The 25734-nt window shown below is 38.4% G+C and overlaps 3 protein-coding genes across 3 annotated transcripts in view; all 3 read left to right on the top strand.

Annotated features, from left to right (window-relative positions):
- Nucleotides 1-705: 705 nt before the first annotated feature.
- On the top strand, nucleotides 706-13750 carry LOC100645847. Its single transcript, XM_003400478.4, has 5 exons — nucleotides 706-1331; nucleotides 5802-6249; nucleotides 7166-7437; nucleotides 7920-8457; nucleotides 11294-13750. The coding sequence occupies exons 1-5, from the start codon at nucleotides 1212-1214 to the stop codon at nucleotides 11704-11706; spliced, it is 1791 nt and encodes a 596-aa protein (XP_003400526.1). The 5' UTR covers nucleotides 706-1211; the 3' UTR covers nucleotides 11707-13750.
- Nucleotides 13751-13987: 237 nt separating this feature from the next.
- On the top strand, nucleotides 13988-15861 carry LOC100645961 (DNA primase small subunit). Its single transcript, XM_003400479.4, has 7 exons — nucleotides 13988-14208; nucleotides 14327-14477; nucleotides 14543-14718; nucleotides 14779-14977; nucleotides 15059-15269; nucleotides 15342-15735; nucleotides 15804-15861. Exons 1-7 carry the CDS (start codon nucleotides 14112-14114, stop codon nucleotides 15821-15823), a joined length of 1248 nt encoding a protein of 415 aa, XP_003400527.2. The 5' UTR covers nucleotides 13988-14111; the 3' UTR covers nucleotides 15824-15861.
- A 1901-nt stretch (nucleotides 15862-17762) lies between these two features.
- Nucleotides 17763-25734, top strand: part of LOC100646076 (cuticlin-3) — a 68621-nt gene continuing 60649 nt past the window's right edge. Inside the window, exons 1-2 of the mRNA XM_003400480.4 lie at nucleotides 17763-18613; nucleotides 22915-22952. Coding sequence (XP_003400528.1) covers nucleotides 22917-22952 — 36 coding nt within the window. The 5' untranslated portion in view covers nucleotides 17763-18613; nucleotides 22915-22916. The remainder of the gene's footprint in view (nucleotides 18614-22914; nucleotides 22953-25734) is intronic.

Here is a 25734-nt window from a genome sequence, read left to right as displayed (position 1 = left end):
CAGAAGATTTGATTCTTCAGACTAAAACTTAGGTTTCAATAATTACTCAGGAAAATCCTTAAAATATTTTTTACAGATACCTGTCTATGCAAAAAGAAGTAAAACAATTATTTTCATTTCTTTTGTCTACTATAGGCAAAATTAATTTTCGATGACTGTTCTCTAATTCTAACAGATGACTTAACAATCTGCATTAAATGCGCCACGCATTTTGAGATAGCTAAATCGACCAGCCTGATGCAACATCAAAGACGACAGTATTATTGCTTCCACTTTTCCCAATTTCTTGACATTATTATATAAGTACACGATTAACGTTCTGTCCTCAAGAAACAAATGTCTTACTTCCTTAAGTTCATTTATCCCAAGATGATATAAACAATAATAAATTTTAAGGTAAACATAAAAAGTGTTTGTGACATCATTACTTTTAAATTCATGAGGTTGACCAATAAATATGATAAATATTTTCCACCTCGTTTAACTTCCATTCACAAACATTCTAAACACTGAAGAGTCTGCATTTTTAGGTCTGTAAATACAATCTTCGAGCGAATTTCAAATTTCTCTCATCAAAATGTAATTTTCAATGTTCGAAATACGAGTGATACCGGTAATACGAATTTTGTCTCCACCTATCGCCTATCGCTAGTGAGAAGCTCCGTAACCAATCGCGTAGTCGTGCAGTTATAGGCCTTACGTGACGCACTTAATGCCACGCTGGCAGTTCAATTGACAATACCCGGCCGTAGATCGAGCATCTGCGGTATCCTCGAACAAAATAAACAATTCCTTGCGGTACAGGTGCACAGGAGTTGGTGTAAGATCGTACGAATTGCTCGGCATGCTCCAAGGAGCGTCGTGAGTGATCTAAGTGAAGCAAATGTTTGAGTAAAGGAGAGCAACCAGCTTCGAAAAACCGGTCTCTCTCGCTCTCTGGCTGCAGCAAGAGCCTCAGGGTGGGGCGAGGAGGCCACAAACGTCTGTCTGTCTGCGACGAGTGACAGACTCTTTTACTCCGTTAGTTGGCTGGTGCGCTTTATCGTGTTCGAGTGTAACCTCGGTGCAGTGCACAAACGGTGTTTTTCATGGGAATGTAGTGGCTGCGGTGCATTCTGTGCAATAAATACTACATACAGACACATACATACGTATACACGCAAGGTGTACGATAGCTTTGTGCCGTATAGTAATCGACAAGCGTTGTCGAGATGTCGTCGACGGATGCCACCCTAATGGATTTTCTCTTCCCACGGGAAGATGCGTTTTTAAAAGTCGACGTTAAAGACGAGCCTTTCATAGATCAGAGCTACGGCGACGACGCCATCGCGGTAAGTCTCTGATGCATGATTTTATCTCATTTTCATCATTTGGCTAGGTTTTTTCCTTAGAAGCCCGCTCGCTTTCAAACGGGTTCTTCTTTTGCTCAAAGGAAACCAGTTTCCTTTTACACGCGATCGTAACCACGATCGTAGGAATTCTTCGAAGGGATTTCGATGAACTGTATCTTCGGAGTATTTTTTGCCGAATGATCATACAGAGATAATCGTTCATCGACAGAAAAGACAAGCTGTATTAAATGACTAGTTTATTAACATCCCCTTTCCGTGTTTCTAGAATAGTTTATTCCACTCTATAATAGTTAAATACTCTGTAATAGTTCTTTATGTAATGAAAACCTTAATTCACGGAAATGGTTACATCTCGTGGATTGGTTTCTGAAGGAAAATCCAAGATGTTTAATTACTAATTAACTAGAGAAGTTGAACTCTGGCGCGGCTGGTTATCGCGAATGCTAATACGTAGAATAATTCCCAAGGCTAGCGAAACCTTTTCAAACATCGACTCATGTTTTACGCAATGCTATCGGTGAATATTCAAAATATCGAGAAACCGGCACGCGCAACTGTTCACGTTTTGTTGTACAAACAGATGGGAGTATATCAAACGATAAACTTCTCAAAGACAATTTGTCTAGCCACAACTTAATCTTTCTATACTCTCTTTTTCGGCGAAATGCCAAAAAATGTGTTTACCATGAATACCGTTGTGCGAGAGGAGAAAAACTTGGACACGCTCGAAAAGCAATGGTATGCACGCTTCACCGCGATTTGTGCCACTTTCATCGCGTCTTCAATTCGCCGTTCAACTAACGAGACTACGGACTAACTATCCTTTGCTTTCATTACATTCAATTATGCTCAACTAGCCACTAAGCGATCCGTACAGAGAGTTCAACCTCAAAGGACGACAATTCATATAATGGCACGAATGTTTACGGTAGCTGATGTAAGTTACGACCACGATTAACCAATAACTCCCGTTATTCGAGCGTTGCACACGTTCGTTCCTGTTAACATATGGAGTACGCGACCCACGTGTCAACGTGCATACGCACCTGTCGCAAGATAATTCCGGATCATCATTCTCCATCCTTTCCACTTAATGATAATTGTACTTAAAATACGTGTAACGAGATAGGTATGTAACAATTAGAAGGATTATTAGAGCACGTGTAATCAGCGATCGAGTGATTTACCACATAAAAGAATCAAAATAACGATTCATCATTGGCTTTCCTTATTTGTTTCTCTTCTGAAGCTTTTCTAGGCTGGAAAGTTGCTCGATCTACAAATATAAAATACGTTTTTTTCTGTTTTCATCGATTAATGAGAGAACGTACGTACTTGTCGTTATTACATAATCACGAGACTTTTTGTAACATATGGTATAGCCTAATGCACGTGCTGCTGCTGCAGCCGCCATATTGAAATGTCTGATACCTTCTCGATATTTAATTATGCATTCTATTTCTGCATTACAACTCGATATAAAAACGATATTTCCTTGTGTACACAATGATTATTACGTTCGATAGATCAATTAATTCAGATGAACTTATAGAATATTTAACGTTAATTCCTTCTGCAACTGCGAGTATTTACGCAAATAGCCTGTATTATGTTTTGAACTAATTTATAACGTTGCCAGAGACACAAATAAGTACTAAGTATCTTTATGCATTGAATCGGAACAAGAATGGGAACCTACTCGTCATGGCCAGCGACCTTCGAACGAGGAGTACCGTTACCTTACGGGACTTCTTGTGAATAGTCTACAAAATTCTGGCCTCTCAATTTCGAATTAAACAATGAGACAGGAGCCACTTGCGGTATGCACAGGTGTTCCTACATTTGCGTAATTGGTTCACGTAATAACCTTACCAATTTGTGAATAAGAAGTAGTTTGTATAAACGCATGGAAACATTTCTCGGTTTTCTTCGGCTTTCGTCCAATTTTTATCTTTGTTTTTTTTTTTTTTTTTATTTGGGACATAAAATCGAGATCCGCTAAATGTGAACAGGCAAGAAGGCGTCCCAGGGAAATTCAGATAAACAGAGGAACCTTTTGCGTTAGCTCACGCTTTATTTTTAAATTCTTTCAGAATGTATCGCAAGATATATCCAGTATCGCGTACATTGTATAATATGTAGATCTTGTATGAAAATAATTTTGTATGACAATAAAGATCCTATCAATAAACACGTTGAGCAGTTTTTTTTTTCATATAAAATGTAGCTCGTGCACGAGGCAGAATCGGAGAATTTTCCCTTTTCTAAAATCCCGTTTCCCTTTCTATTTCCTTTTCAGTTACGATTCTAAAAGTCCACCAGCGGAATCCTAAAATTCAAGCGAACCAGTGTTCCACGCTACTCGACTATATTTACCATTCCTCATATGCTACTAGAAAACTAGGTTACCCGGCATTGGCCAAACGCTTGATTCGCGCGACAAGCGCCACGCGAACGGCCACTTTTCAAGCTTCGCTAAACCGATTAAGCTAACTTTCATCCAGACATCTAACAATAAGTGGAGCACGCATTAACAAAGTCTGTTATTTCCATCCTCAACGAGAACTTTAAGGTTCGACGCAGACGAGCGATACAACGCCGTGATTTCGCACGAGTAACGCCGTGCGAGATCGTGGACTTTTGCACATTTAGAGGAAACTTTAAAATGTACAAAATGCACGTGGTTTGCAAAAATATACAAAACATCCAAAGCATAGTCCCTCTGTAATATTTAACGAACGAAGCAATTTTCTCCCATTTCTTTAACAAGAAAGTCGATTGCCTCACGACTTTGCCCTGGGAGCCGTAGAAGATCGAAACATACTACACGATAAATTTCAATTTTTGCGAAATATTATACCGTATTTGCGCATTTTATCCTGATAGAGTTACGCAGATTATTCGCGTTGTTGAAAATTTGTCAGCCCATGGAGTCTTATTTTAATCATTCTAAAAACTCTAGCAACATCAGCCATCGATCACAAATAGCATTCTAGGAATTAAACACTGGTAATTGTACCTGTAGAAACACAATTTCTGATATGGACCAACGATGGTCACGTTCTTATACGATTTTGTACGACAGAGTTGTACGATTCGGTGCATTTACTTTTCTAATGCAATGCACATCGAATATACGGGGATCGCTATGATGTCACTTCGCTGGTATATGCCGGGTCTTATACTTCTAACGATGCAATAGACACCATCTATTCCGCTATTGAGAACACAAGGCTCTACGTAGATTATTAGACGCGTGAATTGCTGCGATTTTACACGATCCGCATCGTGCAGTCTCTATACTCGTGTGCATTGCGTCATCGATAGACTGCGGGTTTTCACACATTTACAGGAAATTTGAAAGTGCAAAATTGCACAGGATGCGACTTTTTCGATTATATTCTCAAGAATATGAATTTGGGTAAAATTCTGCGGTTTAATCATTAACGTTGCAATACACACGAACGTGTCATTCAACTTTTGGAAATGCGACGATTGGCGCAATCCAGCGATACGGAATGCAATTCCACTATGGAATTCGATTACTATGAATTATAGCCGTGTGTGTTACACAGCTAAAAAGTTAAATTTGCTGAATTGCGATGCATCACCATGGCGAAACAGCAATGAATTTGTAGTGTATGGCTGGCTTACATCGAGCTTAAGAGCCGCCTCTGATCGTTTTATCGTGGGCAGATCCATCGGGTCAATAATCTGATCTAAATGGAACGCCATAGGCGTACAGACGAGCGCAGCTGCGATGCAACAAAGTAAAAGTACCATTAAAAACAAACTGTGAATGCATTCTTGGTTCTCTGCATGCAACATCAAATAAACTTTCGACGTTGAAAAACAAACGAAGGAGATTGGCCTGAATAAGTTATAATGTGCAGATTATACTTATATTTTATAGCACGGAATATGACGTATAAAATCATAGTTTATGCGGTATATTGAAATAAAAGTATATGTGTATTTTGCATCGTAATTTCTCTTCCTCGTTCTCCCAGTTTGAAGCAGTCATTGATATTTTCAGCTTCTTCTACTTACAAATAAAATAGCACGAGTCGCTACTTCGTTCTACCACGCATTCTACGACACACGACGCAGCTACGGATCATAAGACACGATACAATGGTCTTGCCTCTTTTAAATACTTTGAATATAAGTACTACGTATTTCAAATAAGAAAGAAAACGAGCTTCGTTTATTTTACAAGATTTCACGGAGCAAAAGATCAGGATAACAATTCAACCATGTATCTATAAAGTCCGAAAAGTATTTTCCTTGCAGCGATAATTGCAACAAAAAGAATCGCATTTTATCGTTAGAAAGCCTTCAGCAGACGTGCAGAGTATTCGGCACTGACAAACTGTGTAACTAATTTACGATCTCGCCTAACTTGCGCATCAAAATAATTTCCATTCTGTTCTCCGTTTGCTTTTCAAGGCGGAAGAATGGCCAACCAACCCGGACGACTTCCTGGACTCCATTTTCAAACTGGAGGATAATCAGTTCAATCTGATCGACAATGATCTGGACGCGATCCCGTCTTCATCGTCGGACAGCGGACTTTCAAGCGCGTTGAGTCTCTCCTGCGAGCAACAACTAAGCCCGCTTCTGCCAATCGAGGAGGATCAACTAGAGATCAGCAACTCTGAAATTAGCAGTCCACAGGATGTCATGGATTTCGATTCTTTGGGCAGCCCTATTCAATCGATGGCCAGCGTGGACAGTCCTGTTAGGTCGGTGGTTAGTTCTAACATTGGATCACCTGCCACGGATGTCGCCGAGGAAATGGACGTGGAGCACACCCTCGTGGCTGTAGTGAACCCGACAAACCCCTTGGCGGATGCTAACACGACCATTGTGACGGAGCAACCGGTTCTCGATTTAGGTAAGAGTAACGTGAAATTATTTTTAAGTCTGAGATATACTCAACATTGGTTAGAGGATAATACATCTGCAGCCTGAGAAAACACACTGTGCTTCCATACTAGTACGATTACATGGGATACATAATGATATAATTGTATAAAATAATATTAACAAACAGCACATATCGTACATTGACTCATGCGTGAGTTACACGTGACCAAAGCCAGAAATCCTGTATCTGTTTTATACGAACGATAGGAATGTATTTTTTAATGAAAAAAATTATAAATAAATAAAAGAGAAATGGTCTTATTGTGCGCGCAAAGGAGGCGCATAATTTCTGATTTTGGACATGCTTATCTCATGGATGAGTCAGTGGACCTCGAGTTCTATATGTGGATCAAGTGAACGTGAATGTATTTAAAATAAATCGTCAATCTTAAGATTAACGCAAAATAAGATGAACATTGTTTGCAATGATAAAAGGGAAGAAAATTGTGATTGTATGTACGAATACGGATCCAGAACACCTAATACGTCATGCAACTACCTGGCAGAAGCTTGCTAAACTCTTAAATCAAAGTATCTCGAAAACAGTGAGCTCTGTTAGGATTTTGTGACATTGGACACGTACTACTACAGCTGTGCTGTCGGAAACGCGATTTTCCCTCGTTCTCAGCATAAAAACACATTTTCTCTTCTTGCTCGTCCATTTGTGAAAGCTAAAGTCCAACAGATTCGAAACTGGCGCATGATTTGAACAGATGTTTGGACAGTTATCGGAATCAAACAAAGCGATAATATCTATTTGAAATTGACAAGCTCGATGAGATAGTGGCTCCAAAAAATATCTGATAACGTTCTGTTTCTAGGTGAAATAAGGTCGCGTCGAAAATAACGAGAAATATAGCGAGAAATAAAACCCTTCGTTTCAGAAAAAGCACCGAAGCAACAACAAATTCACGTCGCATCTGCGGAAAGTAACACGATAAACGTCCGTAATATCACGTGCAATGGGAAACGGAATATCAGACAGTTGATACGCGTCACGCCAATGGGTTCTGGTAATCCAAGATCGATTCTACTGCCGGTGAGCCTGAAAGATATGAAGGAAGTACGAACTATCAAGATCATCAATGCCTCGCAAGCTAGGAATCTCAAAGGATTCAAGATCAACCAGGCTAATATCATTAATAAACCAGTTCAGGTATCTAACTTGAATCGTGGACAAAACTCGTCTACCTTCTAATTATAACTTTAGATTCTAGATCGTTATAAATTTTCTTCTTGAGAGAAATAAAAACAAAAGCTTGATCGACTTATAATTGGTAGAATCCGAATAGAACTTTTATAAACTTTCACTCTCAGACTTCAATTGCGTAATTATAGATAACTACATAAGAAGAATACAGGGGAAGAACACGATAAGCTACATTTATCATCCTTTACAGAGAATCAGTTTTAAGACCCAGCACGTCGTCGATTAATCTCATACTATAAAAATTATCCAATTTGATTTTGCATCTAAACATATATATTCGTCCATCTTCTTCGTAGCTGTAAAAATACTACTTATTATAATATTAAAATATCCTTTTAACAGCTGTATCACTGATTACTATAAAACTTTATCAACCTGAACCTGTGATTTTCATATGTTTACATTTACTTTTTCTGCTTGATCCGCAGATGAACATCAAACAAGAAGATTCGAGCAGCGAGAAGGGTTGCAATTCGAGCGACGAGATCTCGGAGTCGGATTCTCCGTACCCGAGGCTAAAACTGAACGCCGAGGAGAAGCGTCTGCTCCAAAAAGAAGGAATCACGCTGCCTACTCATTATCCGCTGACGAAGCACGAAGAGCGCGAGCTCAAGAGGATCAGACGTAAGATTCGCAACAAGATCTCTGCGCAGGACTCGCGGAAGAGGAAAAAGGAGTACGTGGACGGATTGGAGGATCGCGTGAAGCAGTGTACCGAGGAGAACATGACGCTTCTGAAACGCATTAAGGCTCTACAGTCGCAGAATCAGAGCCTGGCCGGGCAACTAAAGAGGCTGCAGGCTCTGTTGCAAAAAGGCAACAAGAGCGCCCAGCCTGCCACTTGTCTGATGGTCTTGTTGCTCTCGTTGGCTCTTGTCGCCGTGCCGAATCTACGGCCACACTCCAATTCCAACAACGAACTCGCGCAAGAGCAGGAACAGCCAGAGAAAATGCCGCCGCTAGCGGGTAAGTTTCCTATATTTCCTTCATCTCTGACTAACGAAGAGTCGTATCGTGTCATTATTCATACGAATTTCAAAGAATAGTGTTGCACGATGGACAAATTAAACGATTTGCATGGACAGATTTATTGAACGACGTTTTCATGAATTTTTGTATACTGTATTTTTACTTCACTTGTATATTGAACATTTTAATAAATGGAGCAGATATTTAATAACGAAATTATTGTGTAAAAAATATCCTAATATTTGAGCAATTCCTAGTAATTAAGCGTGTCGATAATATTTTGTTTTAACTACTTGTACCAAGTTTGTTCAGATATTTTAAGTGGTTTTTAAATCAGTTTGGGAACATTTTCGAGATTTCTATTACTTTTACTCTGTCCATGAGAAAAATTCATAAAATTAGCCGCTCTCTTAAATTTAGCTCTCTCGAATAAAACGATCCAATACTTTAAAAGGATCTTCAACGAAAAATCAATCGTGATTGCTTTTTTTTTAAATACATACCATACATGTCGATATATTTATCCTGATTCCAAGATCTTCCAAAATAATAACTGATCGAGTGCTTGGGTATCATATAGATTAGAAAATTTCATGGATCTTGCGTTCGATCGATTCTACGCGCACTAGTTACCAGCTTTTATATCAAAAATAAACGTGAATGGTACCAGCATATTTGTTCGACCTTTTCGGACCGTTATATTAGCGGTTACACACAGATTGGATGGATTTGATAGCACGGGCCAGCTTGGAGAACATTGAACTCCATGAGATCGTGAAAGGCACAACCCTCTTAAATATTTGATTTTTTCCTTCGCGTTGCTTTCACGTGCTGCAGGTTTGTTGCATCTTGGCCTCGTACGGTCGACTGGCTTCTTACCGGCATGGAAAACGAAACGGGAAGAAGAAGCTCATTCTCTTTTCTCTTCTCCCACATTCTATACTCTTGTGGCGATATCACGCTGTTTCAATGACGTCGAAAAATTCGTTCGAGAATAAAATCATTTCGCTCGATTTATCTGAAAGTAGATTTGCAAATTTGTTTTCCAAAGACGCCTTTTATGTCTGTTTTAACAATGCCCTTGGCCAATGTTGCAAGCAAGGCTCATGACGAGCAAGCATTGATAATAATCGACTGGCATTAATTTAAACGACGTAATTATCATAAATGATATTAATACCGATTCCTATTAATTAACAATTCGAGCACATAGAAGAAAGACGAAACGGCAAGCACGTACGAGCAAGAACTCATTATCATGAGATATTATTAAGTAACCCCAGATAATTGAATCATGTTAGGTGAATATATTTTACGTAATATATAGTTTGTAATTATTATATCTGTTCGAAGCGTGAAGAGCATCTAAACAATTTTTTAAATTCTCTCTGTTTTCTTCTTTGATGCTACTGTTCTTTTTTTAATTCTTCTTTTAAATCGTTCGTTTGTGCTTGCCGATATTATTTGATTCGAATAATTCCCTCGACAAATTCATTTTTAACGCGTGTTGCTGTATCGTCGTATGCTAGAACAGCAGAATACACTTGAAGTTACACCTCGAAAAAATAGGCAGACGATATATTATTATTATCAGCGGTATTTCAGATTACGAAACGAATTTACTTCGTATCCTTCGCTCTACGGCACACTGAAAAGCTATCGAGCTGATAAATTTTCGTTCGATAATCTCAAGTTCTTCTTCGAGATAATCTCGTTCTTATTCTTCTGAACAATTCGACGTCTCTTCGCTCAGGACCGTCTTACGCGATTCAAATTTTATAATAGTTATTAGTCTTGAGATTTGATTATCGCTCCTTCGATTTTTTTAAAAGCTTCCCAAGTTATAATATTATTAGCTTGCTGCTAAAATTGTGAAAACTACGCGACAGAAATCTACAATCTACAACTTGCAACTTCATAAATCACTTGTATTATTACTTGTTAAATTATCATATAAGGAAGTGTATAAAATCTTGGTCAGTTGACGAGTGCGTTTTTATCGGACATGTATGATAAATCTTGATAAAGTGACAAACACGATGATTTCGAAATCAATAGGTATGGTATCGATATTAACTGCGGAATGGTGAAACCAGAGCAGGAAATCGAGAAGTTGCTCAGCTACTTTCTAAACGAGGACGGGAAAGCTCGGATCCTTTCTCGATGCCTGAACTGCTGGTCGATCTTTCTTATTGAACTGTAATCTTCCTTTAACTACTTTCCCAACACGGCCGTTCACTCTATTGTTTTCGCTTCACATTCCATTATCTCGATTGTATCTTGGGTGTTACCTGAGATTGTGTCATTTTTTCCTGTCAGATAAATTATAAAGTTCGAATAAACGAAATTCCTCTTTACGCGACTTTCGCCCGCGAATCGTTGGCGTAGTAACTCTTGATTTTTTACAGAGCATAACGAGAACCTTACGATGTCATTGACCTTCGTTAAAATTCAGAGACTAATACCTTAGGACCGTTCGCTCCTACGTGAAGTGATTCGTAACCAGTTGCTCGCTTTGATTACGAAACCAGACACAGACCGAGTTGTCTAATCATCATATTGAGGATGCAATGTTCATGGTTAACCGCGTCACAAGTTTTTATCTACTTACTTAGCGCGAATGATAACGACAAGCTTACAAATACGATACTCGTAGTTTGAAGACAATTATGTAGAAAATCTCAAACGTGGAGTGGCGAAATTTTGGAAATTCTACTCGATCTATTTCGCGATATTTTCATTAAAATTGATCATCCTTATTTCTACACGATCGGTATCTAATTTCGCAGCTCTATTTTTATGATACTTATATTCGAACTAACATTTGTTTCAGGTCGTTCTCGAACGTTACTCTACACGAAACAGTTGATGGACGAGGAACTGCAGCAATATAGCGAGGAGTTGCTGCAGGAGGTCGAGGGCCTTCTGGATCACGATTACAGCCCAACGATTCAGCCACCCCTCTACAAACGTGCTCGTATGGATACGGAACCACCGTCGAAATGCGTCTCGTCTTCCGATCACATCGGAGGGACGCTCTGCGGAAAACAGGATGTCACGATAAACCCGAACAGGAAGTACATTGAACCTCCGTTGGACGACGTTTGGCCCCCACCGAATCCAGGTGGACAGAAGAACGCCAAGGTGGTGGACAAGCTCGAGATGTTGACCAACGAGCTGAAGATTAACATCTCTGATTCGGAAGGCACGAGAACTGTTCTTGTAAAGGTGCCTCAGGAACAGTAGGAGGAGAGACAGTCTAGCTGCACTATATTTTTCTATCATTTTTGTCGTGACCCTTTGCGATCCGATCTATATTTGATATGGTACTTCCTGGAGATCTTAGAGGAAAGAATCAGAGACCATGAAAAGAATGGACCACCGAAAATTCTTTGTGCGTTGTTCGAAACGATTAAAGGATTTATGAACGACTGAGACGTTAAAAACTCTTATGTCTTTAATAATAATAGGAGGCTAACGGTGAATGAAGCTGTGAATGAAAATTCCTATTTATTACCGATGATTATTGAAACTCTCGTAGGATCCTCAAAATTATTTTGAACCGTACATTCATTGTCTTCTAGTTGGCCGTATCAAACTCTCGCAAATGAGAAGTCGTGAAGGGCTCGATGCAGATTAAAGTGATCTCCTCCCAATGAGAGATGTATGTAAAGAAGAATAGAGAATTCAAGAGTTTGTTTCATACTTTTTAATTGCTTCCCTGCGTGAATATTCTCTATGGGTTAATAAGGATCCGCTCGACCAGCATGACCGAAGTAATCAGTCGGTATTTTTTAATAGTCACTCAGTTAGGAAAATTTAATTCGCGAGTCTATAGTTTTACGTTTTAAGGGTAGTTTTTCGAATTATTCTTCTATATCTTCCTCCTATCCTCGCGTGTCTTTGATGTTAAATCATCGAAGTCTCACCTGTAATACAACCGTGCTTTTTATTCATTGATATCTCGTGCGTAGATCATCATAAATTTCACTAATTGGATTTATTCTCATCGATCATTTCGCCAGTTACAGTCAACTGCACACCGTCATCCATCGTTTTTAGGTGATTTTTCAAGAGTTTTTATCGATTGAATGATATTTAAGATTTATCTATTTATAAGCAGAATCTATTATAAGACAGTTATTATTCATGTTGCCGATAGTAAGAGAGAAAGAAAGAGAAGTTTGTAAATAGTGATTATATTAATCGACGAAACGACACAAAAAGATATATTATTATTATTATTATTAAATATATATTATGAAAGATATATATTGTAGCTTTAACTTCACAAGATATGATTTATAACTTCGTATTACTGTACGCAAAAGATGCTATTTGCGGACGTATAGTAGATAAATTGTAAGTAACTCGTTGAGATAAACAATTTGTTTGTAATATTATACATATAAGTACACATAAAAAGGGTGTAGCATGTATATTTCGATCCTATAAAGCGTGATAGATACGATTATTTGAAGAATAAGCTTCACCGTACACTTCTTGGGGGCTGGGGTATCGCAGTTAATAATTAATTTAATATTATATTATATGAGATGTTTACGAAATGCAAACCAGAGGTGCACTTGCTACGCGAACCGCAAATCGAACGTATTTAAATACGAAAACTGTGTGTTATCGACACCAGGTCAGAAGACTGTATTATAAGTTTAATCGTATCCCGATATATATATAAATATATATCTTGTTCTTTCTTCAAACTCTACGCATATTGTCCTCGTCCCGTTAAAAAAACAAAAGGATTAAATCCTCACGTTTCTTAATTAAGTTATTCGTGTTTATTTTATACGCGAAGCGACGTGCATATGAAATATAGATAAGCAATGAATTGTACATAATAAATATACGAGAGTAACATTCGTTTTATAGTTCGTACTTACATTAATTTTCTCTTTATCTCCGATGAAATTGCTGGAAGAATGCAAGTATACACGTCGAACAATCAACGATGACATTCAAGAGGGAAATTCAGGCTCTTTCCTTCGTGATGTGGCGAGGTTTCACATAACTTAAAAGTTCTATCGTTCTTCCAAAGAATTGTAATTGCATACACATATAGGGTGATAATCATCGACATCGATACCGAAGCACCGACCACGATTTTTATTTAGATAAGTTCAACGATACATTCCTACCAGTAATGTTCATTCAAAAATAGAACGATTCTATTTTTGCACGTATGTAAAAGGGTTAAAGGTATTACACTTTAAATTTCATTCAATATACGTGTAATGACATTAGAAAATAAAATGTTACATTCAGAACACTATTTTTCTTTATTTTCTTTCCTACCTCTCCAAAAAGTTTTTGAATATAAAAATTCCTTTCAGACTATCTTTATAAATGAATCTTTTAAAAAATAATTCGTATAAAGTAATCACGTTAATTTTTTGAAAATTTATGATAAGAAGAAAAGATTAAAAATTCGCGCCATTTCATATATAGTTTATGGCCATCAGAGCGTCACGTCCAATACAATTTGTAGGAAGTATGGTCTTTAAAGTATGTATTTTATGGCACTTTTTCCCGCCACAACCTATACCAAGTGAGATGTTTCAAAACTCAAAGAAATCTGTGACAGTTTAAGAAAATTTGTACTTGTCAAGTTTTTAACATAATTGTCAAGTAAAATGGAAGACGTAGCAAACTTGGCTGATATGTTGCCTACTTATTATACAAGATTATTTCCCTTTCACGATTATTATCGTTGGCTCAGCTATGGAAATGGTATTCTAATTATGTTAATGTTTCTAATATGTACTAACAATAATTTCTTGATTTCTGCTATTGTCAATCTGAATTAGTTTCAATCCATATCATTACTGAAATAATTATATCGTTACAGTGAATGTGTTTACCCATAGAGAATTCTCATTCACTCTCCAAGGTGATATCTACCTTCGTTTCCAATCGTTCAAAAGTGCAAAGGAGTTGGAGTATGAGATTAAAAGACTTCTTCCCTTTAAGATTGATATAGGCGCGGTATACAACCTCAGGTAGCTATGACAAAGTCAGTAGACTTTTAATCATTATTAAATATCCTCTTACTTTTTCTCCTTAGTCCAAAGGATCAACGCAAAGGAACAAATTTTCATCCTGTTGAAAGAGAACTGGTTTTTGACATAGATATGACTGACTATGATGATGTAAGAACATGTTGCAGCGGTGCAGATATCTGCTGCAAATGCTGGAAGTTTATGGCATTGGCTTGTAAAATTTTAGACAGTGCTTTGAGACGTAAGTATAATTAGTAAACTATTAAAAATATGTGTATGTTATCTATGCATCGAATTTCAGTGGATTTTGGATACAAACACATATTGTGGGTATTTTCTGGCAGAAGAGGTATTCATTGCTGGGTATGCGATCCCAGTGCACGCAGCCTGACTGCAACAGAACGTGGTGCAGTAGCAGAGTATCTGCAAATTGTAGAAGGTGGTGAATATATGAAGAAGAAAGTGAATTTACCTGGTGATAGAATACACCACTCCATCAAGTACGTTATTATTATATGAATTACACCCAACTTCAATTTCTTTTATATCATTATTTAAAGTAAAATTTTGTATAATATTAGACGTGCGCTGGAAATGATAGAAGCTGTTTTTGTTCCATTCTGTATAGAAGAACAAAATATATTAGGAACAGACGAAGGAATGGAAAAATTTCTGCAGATAATTTCCGATGATGAAGATAGACAAGAACTAAAAGCATTTTTTGGGCAATGCAGTTCCAGCAAGGACAGATGGGACTCATTTGTGAAATATGTTAAGAACAAGAAGACCACGGTATTTTATAATACTTATGAAACTTTAACGGGAATAGATAGAAATAATTTGATATCGAACGTGTAATTTTAGGGAGATAAAAAATGGTATCAATATCGTCATTTGATAGAAGAAGTAATGCTACAGTATGCTTATCCGAGATTAGATATAGCTGTGAGCAAAGGATTGAACCATCTTTTGAAATCTCCTTTTTGTGTTCACCCAAAAACTGGCAAAATTTGTATCCCATTCACCGTAAATGCAGTGGACAAGTTCCAGTTAGACAAAGTTCCAACGCTTGCAACGTTGATCGAAGAAATAAACGAATTCGATGTGAAAGATAAGACTGAACAAGAAACGTACGACTTGAACGCAAAGAGAATAAAAGATTACAAGAAAACTAGTATTAATAAGTCATTACATATCTTTCAAGAATTTCTATGGAATCTAGAAAATGAAAGAAAAGTGCAGAGGCTCAAACAAAACGGTAAATATTCTTTTATGCTTAATATATAATCACATTTATATGTACATTTGCAAATTTTTATTTTTCAGACGTGAAGATGGAATTTTAATTAGAATGTATTTGTATTTTTTTAAATAAGTTTATAAATAAAGTTTAAGAATAGTAATATGATTTTCGTGGTTTGATTCAATCATCGCGTCGACCATTAAAAACATTAAAAAATCATTAAAACAAAAATAATAGTTTTTAAGCACAAAATTCATTCAAACTGTTAGTAGCGCTTAGCTCGATGTTGTTTTTTAAGCAACAATAACAATATTAATTACCCAAATCATTCCACAGGAATGTCACACTCGCGGAATACGCGCATTTTGTATTTTTTAATTTTGAATTCGAATAACATACCAATAGTTTCTAATGCCAAATCAGCAAAATATAACTATTTGGATATAAAACAAAAAAGAGAGAATGCCTACAGGTGTAGTTTGCATAATAATCGGACATAGGTAAGGAAGGAAGCACAGATGTGTACATATGTAGGTACATGTCATTCCTTGGTCTACGCTGAATCGATAACATTGGAAATGACGTTAAAATGGTAAGAGGATTCTAGAGCCTTCAAGTTCGAAACACTACTAAACCTGCATTGGGTGATAGGTTTATTCTGTATCTGTTCTTTTATCGCATATAAAATATAATTCCTATATTCGTCCTATAATTCCTATATGCATCTTTTAATGTGCGTTTGTAAAATGTAAAAACAGCACGAAGAGTTTTAGGAAAAGAATCAATAATCTGAAATTTTCTAGAAATTTTCAAACTATTCGAATTATCAAAATATTATCTCGCTATTATGTTTTATTAATATATTTCTATTCATAAACTCTTATTACAAGTATTCGTCGTTTTATTATAATTAATCAATGTGAAATTTAATGCAATTTGAATTAAATTAGAAGTTAAACATTTATTTCGAGTACCGATATAAAAGAAAACGAATTAAAATCAACGATTAGAGTATACTTGATGACAATTCTTAGAATAATTGAAATATATCGCTACTTCTTTAAAAAGTTAATATGTATTACAAAAGTATTGGATTTATATAAATTTGATTAGGATTCACAATTATATTTTAAGTATAGAACGCGCAGGAGCGATGTTACATATAGTTTGAATGTAGAAAAGTTGCAAAATTCCTCTACACCCCTGAGAGAAGCAGTGGTACAGCATCTAACCCGGGCGATGATGTAAGCACAGTCTATCCTTCTCATCTCTACACACTCGGACATTTTCTTTCTTCCATTTCAACTTCTTCTACCCCTACCTCGAAACCTTCAAATGAATCCTGTACCTTATAACCAATTATAGCTGGCGAATATTCGTCACGATACAAATATTCCGGCCTTGTATATTTTCAAAGCTCAGAGAAACTTTTTAAAAACAGAGAAAAATGTCAAAGCCTGTTCCATTCAAATTTTCTACCTTCTACACTTGAAATCCTCAAGTTTGAATAAAAGAAAGAAATACTATAGAAGTAGCATGGAATATGTTTAAATCCTGGAAATAAAATTGTAAGCGAATAACGGATACGTAACATCCAAAAATATCAAACTTTAATTCACAGAGCGATCCATCGTTCAGGGATCCAGGGACAAAGACAAACGCTTCGGTGTCGCGCCCTATCGGTCGATCGTTCAAATATTCCGTAGATCATTACAAGTGCTTTTTCTTCGTCATGCCAACGTTCATTCCCTCGTTTCTCTCTTCAATCCTTTCTTCCACGCACACAGGACGACATCGTGTTAAATATTCCTCTTCATTTTCATTATTTAATCGAATCGTGTTATTTGCTTCCTTTAAGATCGAAGAGTTCCTCGAAATTTATTCATTTTATCGTTGTTTTTTTCCCACCACGAATGGAACTTTCTGTCTCTGTTCGTTCACTCCGAAGTGGCGTTCGTTGCTTCTCTTCGTGGCTCTCCCTCTCTCACCTCAGCACGGTTCCCTGTTTGTGCTGTGTGAGGGGAACACAGAGGTAACAGGGACCGCGAGGACGAAGAGCAGTGCAGTCTCGAGCCTCGCGTCGATCGCGGAGGATTTGTCTGTTGCCTGGCTCTCTTCATGCTCGACTGCTTCTTTCCAGAGCAACGAACCGCCGGTAGGTGTGTGGTGCAGTGCCGATAATAAAACACATGAAAAGAATTTCTGCCAGAGTATGGGAACATTCTCGGGGGAGGTCGATCTATCGCGGGCAACGACAGCGTGGAACCGATGATAACAAAACGAGCAGGAACCCTAAAGAACTCGGTCGATTTGAAAATCCCATTCGACGAAGAATATTCGCGAGGGCATCTAACTCTGCTTTGGCATAAAAATTACGCGAATCAGAGTATCGTTCGCGAGGATAGGGTCGAAGTTGACGACACGGGAGCGCGATAACGATCGACTCTCCCCTGACTAGATAGAACGAATCGTCGAGACTCGGAGTCTCGTAAATGAGCGAGCAGAATCGTCATCGAGGGATCAGTCACGATTTGGGGATGTCGACGTGCGCGAGGTGGACTTTATGGCCGGCGAGAACGCGTTTTCGACGCTCTCCGACGAGTCTCGTGTGCTACCGGAAGTGTTGATGATGAACGAGCCGGATCCACGAGGTAGATCGAACTGGTGATTTCGACGAACTTCGGTGCTCCTTGAAAAGTGATTTCCGCCATCCTGCACTTCATGACATTTCGTTTCTTTTATTCCGCTTTCGTTTGCCTTCGATTCGTTGTTTCGTAAGAACAGTGAAAAAGATTCGTCGTTCCCTTTTTTCCCCCCAGAAGACAGAAACGACTGGATATCGCGACATCGCTGATAATTGGATATTTTGGGAGACAGACCGGTGATCCGACAGGTGAGATATTTTAATAAATATCTACGTATTCGACGTTCCACGCGAGTTAATATTAACATACACTGCTGTATCGTAAGCTCTTCTTTTATTCTCTGTGCTATTCAATATCGACAATTTTCTCGATATCTTGATAATTAATGCTCGAGGGACGTGAAATGAAATAAAAATATCGGTCCAAGTGATTAATGGAGCGGAAGCATAGCGAAACGTACATATATCGGATGATTAGTGAAAATAAATCGTTCATCGTTTACTCGATTCATTAACTGGATTCATTTAATGGATTTATTATGTCAGATGTATCTAATAACATCGAGATGCAAAGATAAAGTCCTGTTAAACGTCTCTTCGAGTTTTACGTTTTTAATCCTGGTGACACCAAGATGGCGCAATATCTCGTTGCGTGGAGAGACTACGAAGACCACGTTGGCGGATATTCAAGGGCGCAGAAGCCGTCTAGAACGAGTTCTCGTTGAAATTACTGTCAAGACGATAGAAAAATAACAACGAGACTAAAATTCGCTGGTTACGTCACCAACAACGCGTTATTCGTGGATTCGCGTTTTAAGTGGTTCTCCATTCTCAAGGTCGTCGAAAGCGAGCACGCACGTTTCACAATGATTTCGTCGGACGTTTATTTGTTATTTATCTCTTTCGTCCTATTTCTCTCGCGATAAATCAATTCCCGTAACATTGATTTTTCCATATGAAAAGAAGTTTCAAAATTCTTGCGACGTTCAACTGCCCGATACATATCGTATCAAAGTTTACTTCACCCCCCGGTGGGATAGCGTTACGAAACGGTGAAAAATTCAGAATTTAAAAAATAAATACGCGTTTCTTCATCGGCAGGATTTCTTGGATTTCCGGTATCACACACCGAGAACGCGTACGTTCAGTTTTTCATAGGAATCAAAGGCCAATGACTACGCTGACCGTGTACGCTAACGCTGTGAAAGGTATATTATTTAATTCGTGAAAAAAACCGGATAATCTGAACCTAGCCTGAAATTAGTTTGGTTCTCAAGAGTCTTAAATATCCTAATGGTCGCAGTTCGTTGCCTACGAGGCACAACGTTTCAAAAATCTACATCCGGCTGTAAGTCGGTGGTTCTGGTATTTCGTTGAAAACGCAGTCTCGTGTACAATCGCGATTTCGAGTTCGACGCCTAATATCGTTTCGGAATAACCGAGCGAGTGTGGATGCATTTGAAAAAAATGGATGGCTAGAGGGGTGTAACGCGAGAGCGGCTGACAGCTGTGCGAACAGCGTGGAAGCAACCGTTTCCTTTCCCGAGCACGTTGCGGAGACACGCATGGAAAATGGAGGGGCACACAGCCAACGGCTGAATGGGTATAACGTGGACTTCATAGTCGGTTTAATGAAACGGCGTTATGCAACGCAACTACGCGAAAACGAGTACAAGGCTCGGGACGCTTGTTCATCCTCGTAGGTGGCACTGGTGACCAAATATGCAGGCGCCAAGGATCGTCCACGCTCACGCACCGAACGATTTTCATCCAGCATCTCGATAACCGACATGTATCAATTATATCGACCGCGACCGATACGCAGAAAAAACCCGATTGACTTGAATTATCGGTCTAAAAATATTTGTACAAGTTTGAGCAAAAGGTAGAAGTATTAAAAAGTTGTGGTTGGTTGAACTTTTTAAGAATAGGGTACGTAGGACTAGTTGTTTAATGTTAGCCTCGTTTGAATTGCTAATGATAGTGGATCTTAACCCGTTGATAGGAAAAGACGAGTCATGTAGTCATCTGGATTCCTTCTTTACTTATTTTCAGTCTTTTATCGTGTCGTATCACTTCCGTTACAAATAGACTATGTTTGTACCAGCGAAGATTAAAATAGAATTACTATGGGATTCGTTTGTCTTCGTAGACTTTTCATCTTACGATTGATAACAGCTTCCGGTTAACAAATGATGCGGGTTAAAGAGAGCCTTGACAACGATTCGATCATTTAATTACGTAGAAAATAAACTCGGTAACTTTATTTATTTAACATCAAGTTATACGTCGTTTCTGCAGAAAGTTTTTCAATCGTACGTCATTCCTGCAAGCGGTTTTGAAGCTCGTCTCTTTTATGAAAATTGCATAGAGTGCTGTTCGTATGACTATTGTTTTACTTGTAAATCTTGGGCTTTCGTAACAGTGTGAGCGCATACGTATTGTGACTACATCGGTCTTATGCGAGACAAGTCGCCGGTGACTTCAACGCCCGGTATGTCATGACGTGGGATCTGCTTCGACAGCCGTACTCCTTTTGCTATGCTCGCAATAAAATTAAATAAAATTCTCTATCTTTTGTCTCATCTATTGCCATTATTTGTATTAAATAAAAAACACTTTAAAATTTCCTTAGTGACATGTCACATCGATAAAATTTGAAACAAATCAGGAAATGAAAATCCACATATACAGAAATTGCAAGACACTTACTGCAGACATATACAGGGTGGTTGGTAACAGGGTGGTGGTACAAGCGGAAAGGGGGTGATTCTACGCGAAAAAAGAAGTCGAAAATATAGAATAAACATTTTTCGTTTGAGGCTTTGTTTTCGAGAAAATCGACTTTGAATTATCGCTCGGTACGCGTGCACTTTATTGTAGCCTTTCATACTTTAAAACAATCGAATATGTTAGAAAGTGTTCATAGAAATTTAATTAGAAGAGCAGAAATATGTGTTCGGCAGAATGGGCAACATTTTCAGTAATTTTTGTAATAGTAAACTTTATGATTACTTCGTATTATTTCATTATGTATTCCTAATTTTCCGTTACGGCAAAAACAAAGTTAAACTGCGATAATATCCATCGAGACAACGATCTACAGTGAGATCCGTTATAACAAGACGCGATAAAGTGCACGCGTACCGAGCGAAAATTCAAAGTCGATTTTCTCGAAAACAAAGCCTCGAACGAAAAATTTTTATTCTATATTTTCGACTTCTTTTTTCGCGTAGAATCACCCCCTTTCCGCTTGTACCACCAGTTACCAGTCACCCTGTATATCTATCAATAGGTGTACGATATAGTAATAAATATTACAGATGATCTCACTGAATATTGAGTCTCTGTCCATATACAATGGACTGTTTAATTATCATTGTGATCTATGGGAAATAAAATCTCCCGTAATTTCTCTATAAATATTCACATCTGTTTGAAGCTTTACCAATCTAATGGCGATAGTCAGTTCCCGTTACGCTGCTAATGAAATTTCATAGAAAAGCGTGTACAAGCGGTCGATTACTTTCGCGAGTCGTTTAAGCAATTTTTCTGTTCCTCACGATCCTGTCTGTCGGTAACGGATTTTTCAAACGCGACCAAAGAAAAGGTTGGAAGAAACGAATTTCCACGTGACGAAGAGAAAGTGAAAGGTAGAGTATGTTACGGCCCTGGGTTCCCAAGTGCATCAAATCGCGAGGCACGAGCCTGACTTTACTGGTCGCGACGAGAAAAGGTGGAAAGAAGGTGGCAGAACCTCGCGGGATGTCGATCGACCAGCCTCGTAAAATCGCGCGGTTCGTGTCGTCGCGACGTCGCGTCATGTTCAATCGAAAAACATAAAGGGGTCGTGGTGCAGTGAAAATGGCGTCCGCGTGGAAGGGCTATGGTCAGGCACGGTGGTCCAGTGTGTTCGAGGTCGTTCCTGTTCCGTGCACCGGCCTCTCCTGTTGCTCGAAAAAGTGAACGTTGCGTTATGTTCGGCCACCTCCGCGAAACACCGCGTCGCTTTCTCGACACAGCTCTACTAACCAGCTCGAAAACGTTTTCCCTACATCAAAATCAAACCCTTCGACCCTTCGAGTTTTTCTCCCATTTTTCCTCCCTTTTTTCTCTCTATGTCCTCCATATCACCACGCGGCAAGATGGAGACGAGTTTCTTGCGTCTGCGAATCTCACAAACCTTCAGGCGTGTCGCGTCACTTGATTTATGATTCCGTGGAACATCGACGAGAAGGTCTCGACGATATCTCATGGATCTTTGGAATGTGCGAATGGAGGACGATTTTTTTGGCATCGAGAACCTCGTTACGTAGTCTGTTTAGTGTACAGTTAGCGAATCAAAGTTTGTTTGGTCGTGAGTAGAGACGTTTAACTGGATAGAAGTACAAAGAACATCGAGTGGATGTATTAAGTAAGAAGATAGACCGGTCGTCGTGTGATTTTTCGTGTTTTGTTGCAAGTGTTCTCGCGCGAGAGACGTTTGCACGGTCGATCGTACTCATGGGAGTTCGACCCAGTTATTAATAAGACTTTCTCTTTTATTTTAGCCATGGACTGGCGGGGGATCGCACTGGCATTTTTATTGGTGAGTAAATGAAAAAGTCTTCTGATAATCTCAAGATACCCTAACAAGTATTTCGTATCGATTGCACAACCTTAATTCTTTAGATTCCTAAGCATACCCACGATGTTTATGCATTTGTATCCAGCACAGATGTATACAGATGTACAAGGATAAACATGGATACAAAAATTTGCATAATATCAAAAGCAAAGTATGTTTGTGTCACAACGTGTAGTAAATGAAACATACTTTTCAGCTTTAGTTTGTTTATCAGTATTAATCGTCATTAAGGGTTAATGTAAATGATCAAAGATACCCTTTGAATTACACGAAACGTATATACAAGTGTAACCAATGATGTAGTACGAAAATGTGGATACTTGGATACGTTTCTTCAGCGTGTGAAACAGCTGGACCGTCCAATTCGAAATGGCCTCTGAATTTCGATTTCAATTTCGATGGTAGACAACAAGTACGTGTATGATACTTTCTCTCGTATCATGCCGTACGAAAAACGAGCATGACTGGGGAGCGTAGTATGTTGGCCAGGAATGTGGGGAATTATGTAATCCTTTGTTGGTACAACGTGCCGCTAAACCGACTGTCAGGAAAACTGTGTCGAGACGGCTGCAATATTTTTTATGCCCCGCAATTTTTCACCTCGAAGTTAATTTAATGTGCGGCAATCCAGCGAAACGGCGCTATCATGTACCACCTCTTCGAGTCTCTTTAAACAATTTTACCTCGTTCACAGCTTTACATTCGACGGAAATTGGGATACAATTTTAAAAGATCGGATGTGAGATTCGGAAACAAATTTATCCTTCGGATCTTAACGCGTAATTAAACTGATATTATTCGCAGAATTTGTAGATTTGATACGTTTATGGGAAATTGAAAGGTGTACAAGTAAAATAAAAGATGTGGAATACACGTAACGTATAAGAAAAGTACGATGAAACAGATTGCTCACTCGGATCCCATTTTTTCGGCTCTGTTCGTAAAAATGTGAACTTGGAAAAATATCCTCGCTCTGACCATTAGCGAGATTTCAGTGATTAGTCAATGCAAGAATAATCTTTTCTATTGTTTGTGAAAGCTGTGTTGCATTAGTCCAATGATACAATAAATTTTCCTCTTTTTATGGAGCACGAATTTACTCAAACGAATCACTAGTATTTCGTATTGATTGCAATGATACAGTTTTTGTTTGAAACGTGTTTAACAAGCGTTACAAACTTTCCTGTTGCTCGAGCTATTCAGCGAAATGAAGGCTGCACAAGATAATTTCAGCAGATACTCGCTCTTTTTATGATAATCATAGTAAACATCCTGGCAAAATGAAGCGACGTTCTCTTGACAAAGAACTGTGGAATTGATGTCGTTAACTCATTCAAAGGTTGCAATCATGGGTCTGTGCAACGTTTAATAATCGACAAATAGCCTGGAATCTAGGAATTATACCGATTAGAACCTCAGGATTCTCAGAAGTGCACGTATAAAACTTACTAAACTTGCTAAAAAGGAAATCATATGACTATGCTGTAATGTTCCTTTATACATCTCAAGAAATCCTATATACCGTTTGATCCTTGCAGATGTCAATTTTTTAATTGCATATTAACTTTCCGAAATAAATTCTATCGTGTCATAGTATTCTACTCTAACGAATTCTAAGCCATTCTAAGTGTCTGGACTTGTAATTTTGTAAATTACAAATTTCGCAAATGCATGTGATTTTACAAATCGTTGTAATCTTGTAAATTCCATTCGACCAAGAACCAATGTCTGTATACTTTTGATAATGTACGACTAAATAAAATAATGTCGACGTGCAAGTATAGTTTTATTTTTCCACTTGGAAATGGTCACCGATTTGAAAAGTGAACGTATAAACGTTCGCACAAAGAAAAACCTCGATCTTAGTAGAAATTGCAAGTTTGTGAGAAGAAAGCGTGTAGGTGATCGCGAAGAAATCATCGTGACACAGGAAACGCGAATTTCCAAGTGGATGCGTAAACTCGCACGACGTTCAACTGCTTGCGAGATCTTGATAAACATTTGCATGCGTAGAAAAGAAGAACTTTGGATCGGGTTCGCACGAAAAAGTAGCAAAACTCTCGAGCAGATGCAAACGTTTACGGAACACTGAGCACACTCCACAAGAATACACTAAAATTTCTAACTGGCTGATCATTGCCAATGCGAACAAGTATAGCGTCAGCCAAATATGTGCACAACACGCAGAGCATAGATCTTAAGATATCCGAAAAGTCTGTCTGAAAGAAAAACGCCAAGAAAGTTTCAAGTTTAGCAGGAAGCAATAAAATGGAGGGAAAAGGAAGAAGAGAAAAGCTACGGAGCGCGTTCCTGCGTAAAAATCACGCCATGCGGAGACTGAATTTTCAAAGTTATTCGAACAACGCGATGCAAATATTTGCACGAATGTTCTGTGTGCGAGAGAAAGAGGTACGATCGCTAGAGAAACAGCCACGCCTACTTTTACTTGCTGTTCTTTTAAATATCGGCGCATGATCTCGGAGAGGTCCCTACAGCTCGTTTTCACAAACGTTTCACTGTGAAGTCGATAGGAGAACCGATACCGGAAGTGAGCCTCTAAACGCTCGCTTGCTAGCAGTTCACACGTACCAAGAAAGAGGAAGACCGAATGTGAACTTTCGGTACTGTTTAGAAAATAATTTATACTCGTGTACTACTTAAAGCAGTTAGGAGGAGACCCTGTTCATTTTATAATTCTATTTTACCGCGAACGAAAAGAATAATAAATTTTGCACCGCGTTAT

Source organism: Bombus terrestris, chromosome 14 (genome assembly GCF_910591885.1).
Source record: "Bombus terrestris chromosome 14, iyBomTerr1.2, whole genome shotgun sequence".
Classification (NCBI taxonomy): domain Eukaryota; kingdom Metazoa; phylum Arthropoda; class Insecta; order Hymenoptera; family Apidae; genus Bombus; species Bombus terrestris.
This window is presented reverse-complemented; position numbering and strand designations above follow the sequence as displayed.

Coding starts and splice junctions, on each gene's coding strand:
- LOC100645847 (XM_003400478.4), top strand. CDS start 1,212: ATGTCGTCGACGGATGCCACCCTAATGGATTTTCTCTTCCCACGGGAA. Junction 6,250..7,165: donor GCAACCGGTTCTCGATTTAG/GTAAGAGTAACG, acceptor CCTTCGTTTCAG/AAAAAGCACCGAAGCAACAA. Junction 8,458..11,293: donor GAAAATGCCGCCGCTAGCGG/GTAAGTTTCCTA, acceptor CATTTGTTTCAG/GTCGTTCTCGAACGTTACTC.
- LOC100645961 (XM_003400479.4), top strand. CDS start 14,112: ATGGAAGACGTAGCAAACTTGGCTGATATGTTGCCTACTTATTATACA. Junction 14,719..14,778: donor TTTAGACAGTGCTTTGAGAC/GTAAGTATAATT, acceptor ATCGAATTTCAG/TGGATTTTGGATACAAACAC. Junction 15,270..15,341: donor TTAAGAACAAGAAGACCACG/GTATTTTATAAT, acceptor GTGTAATTTTAG/GGAGATAAAAAATGGTATCA.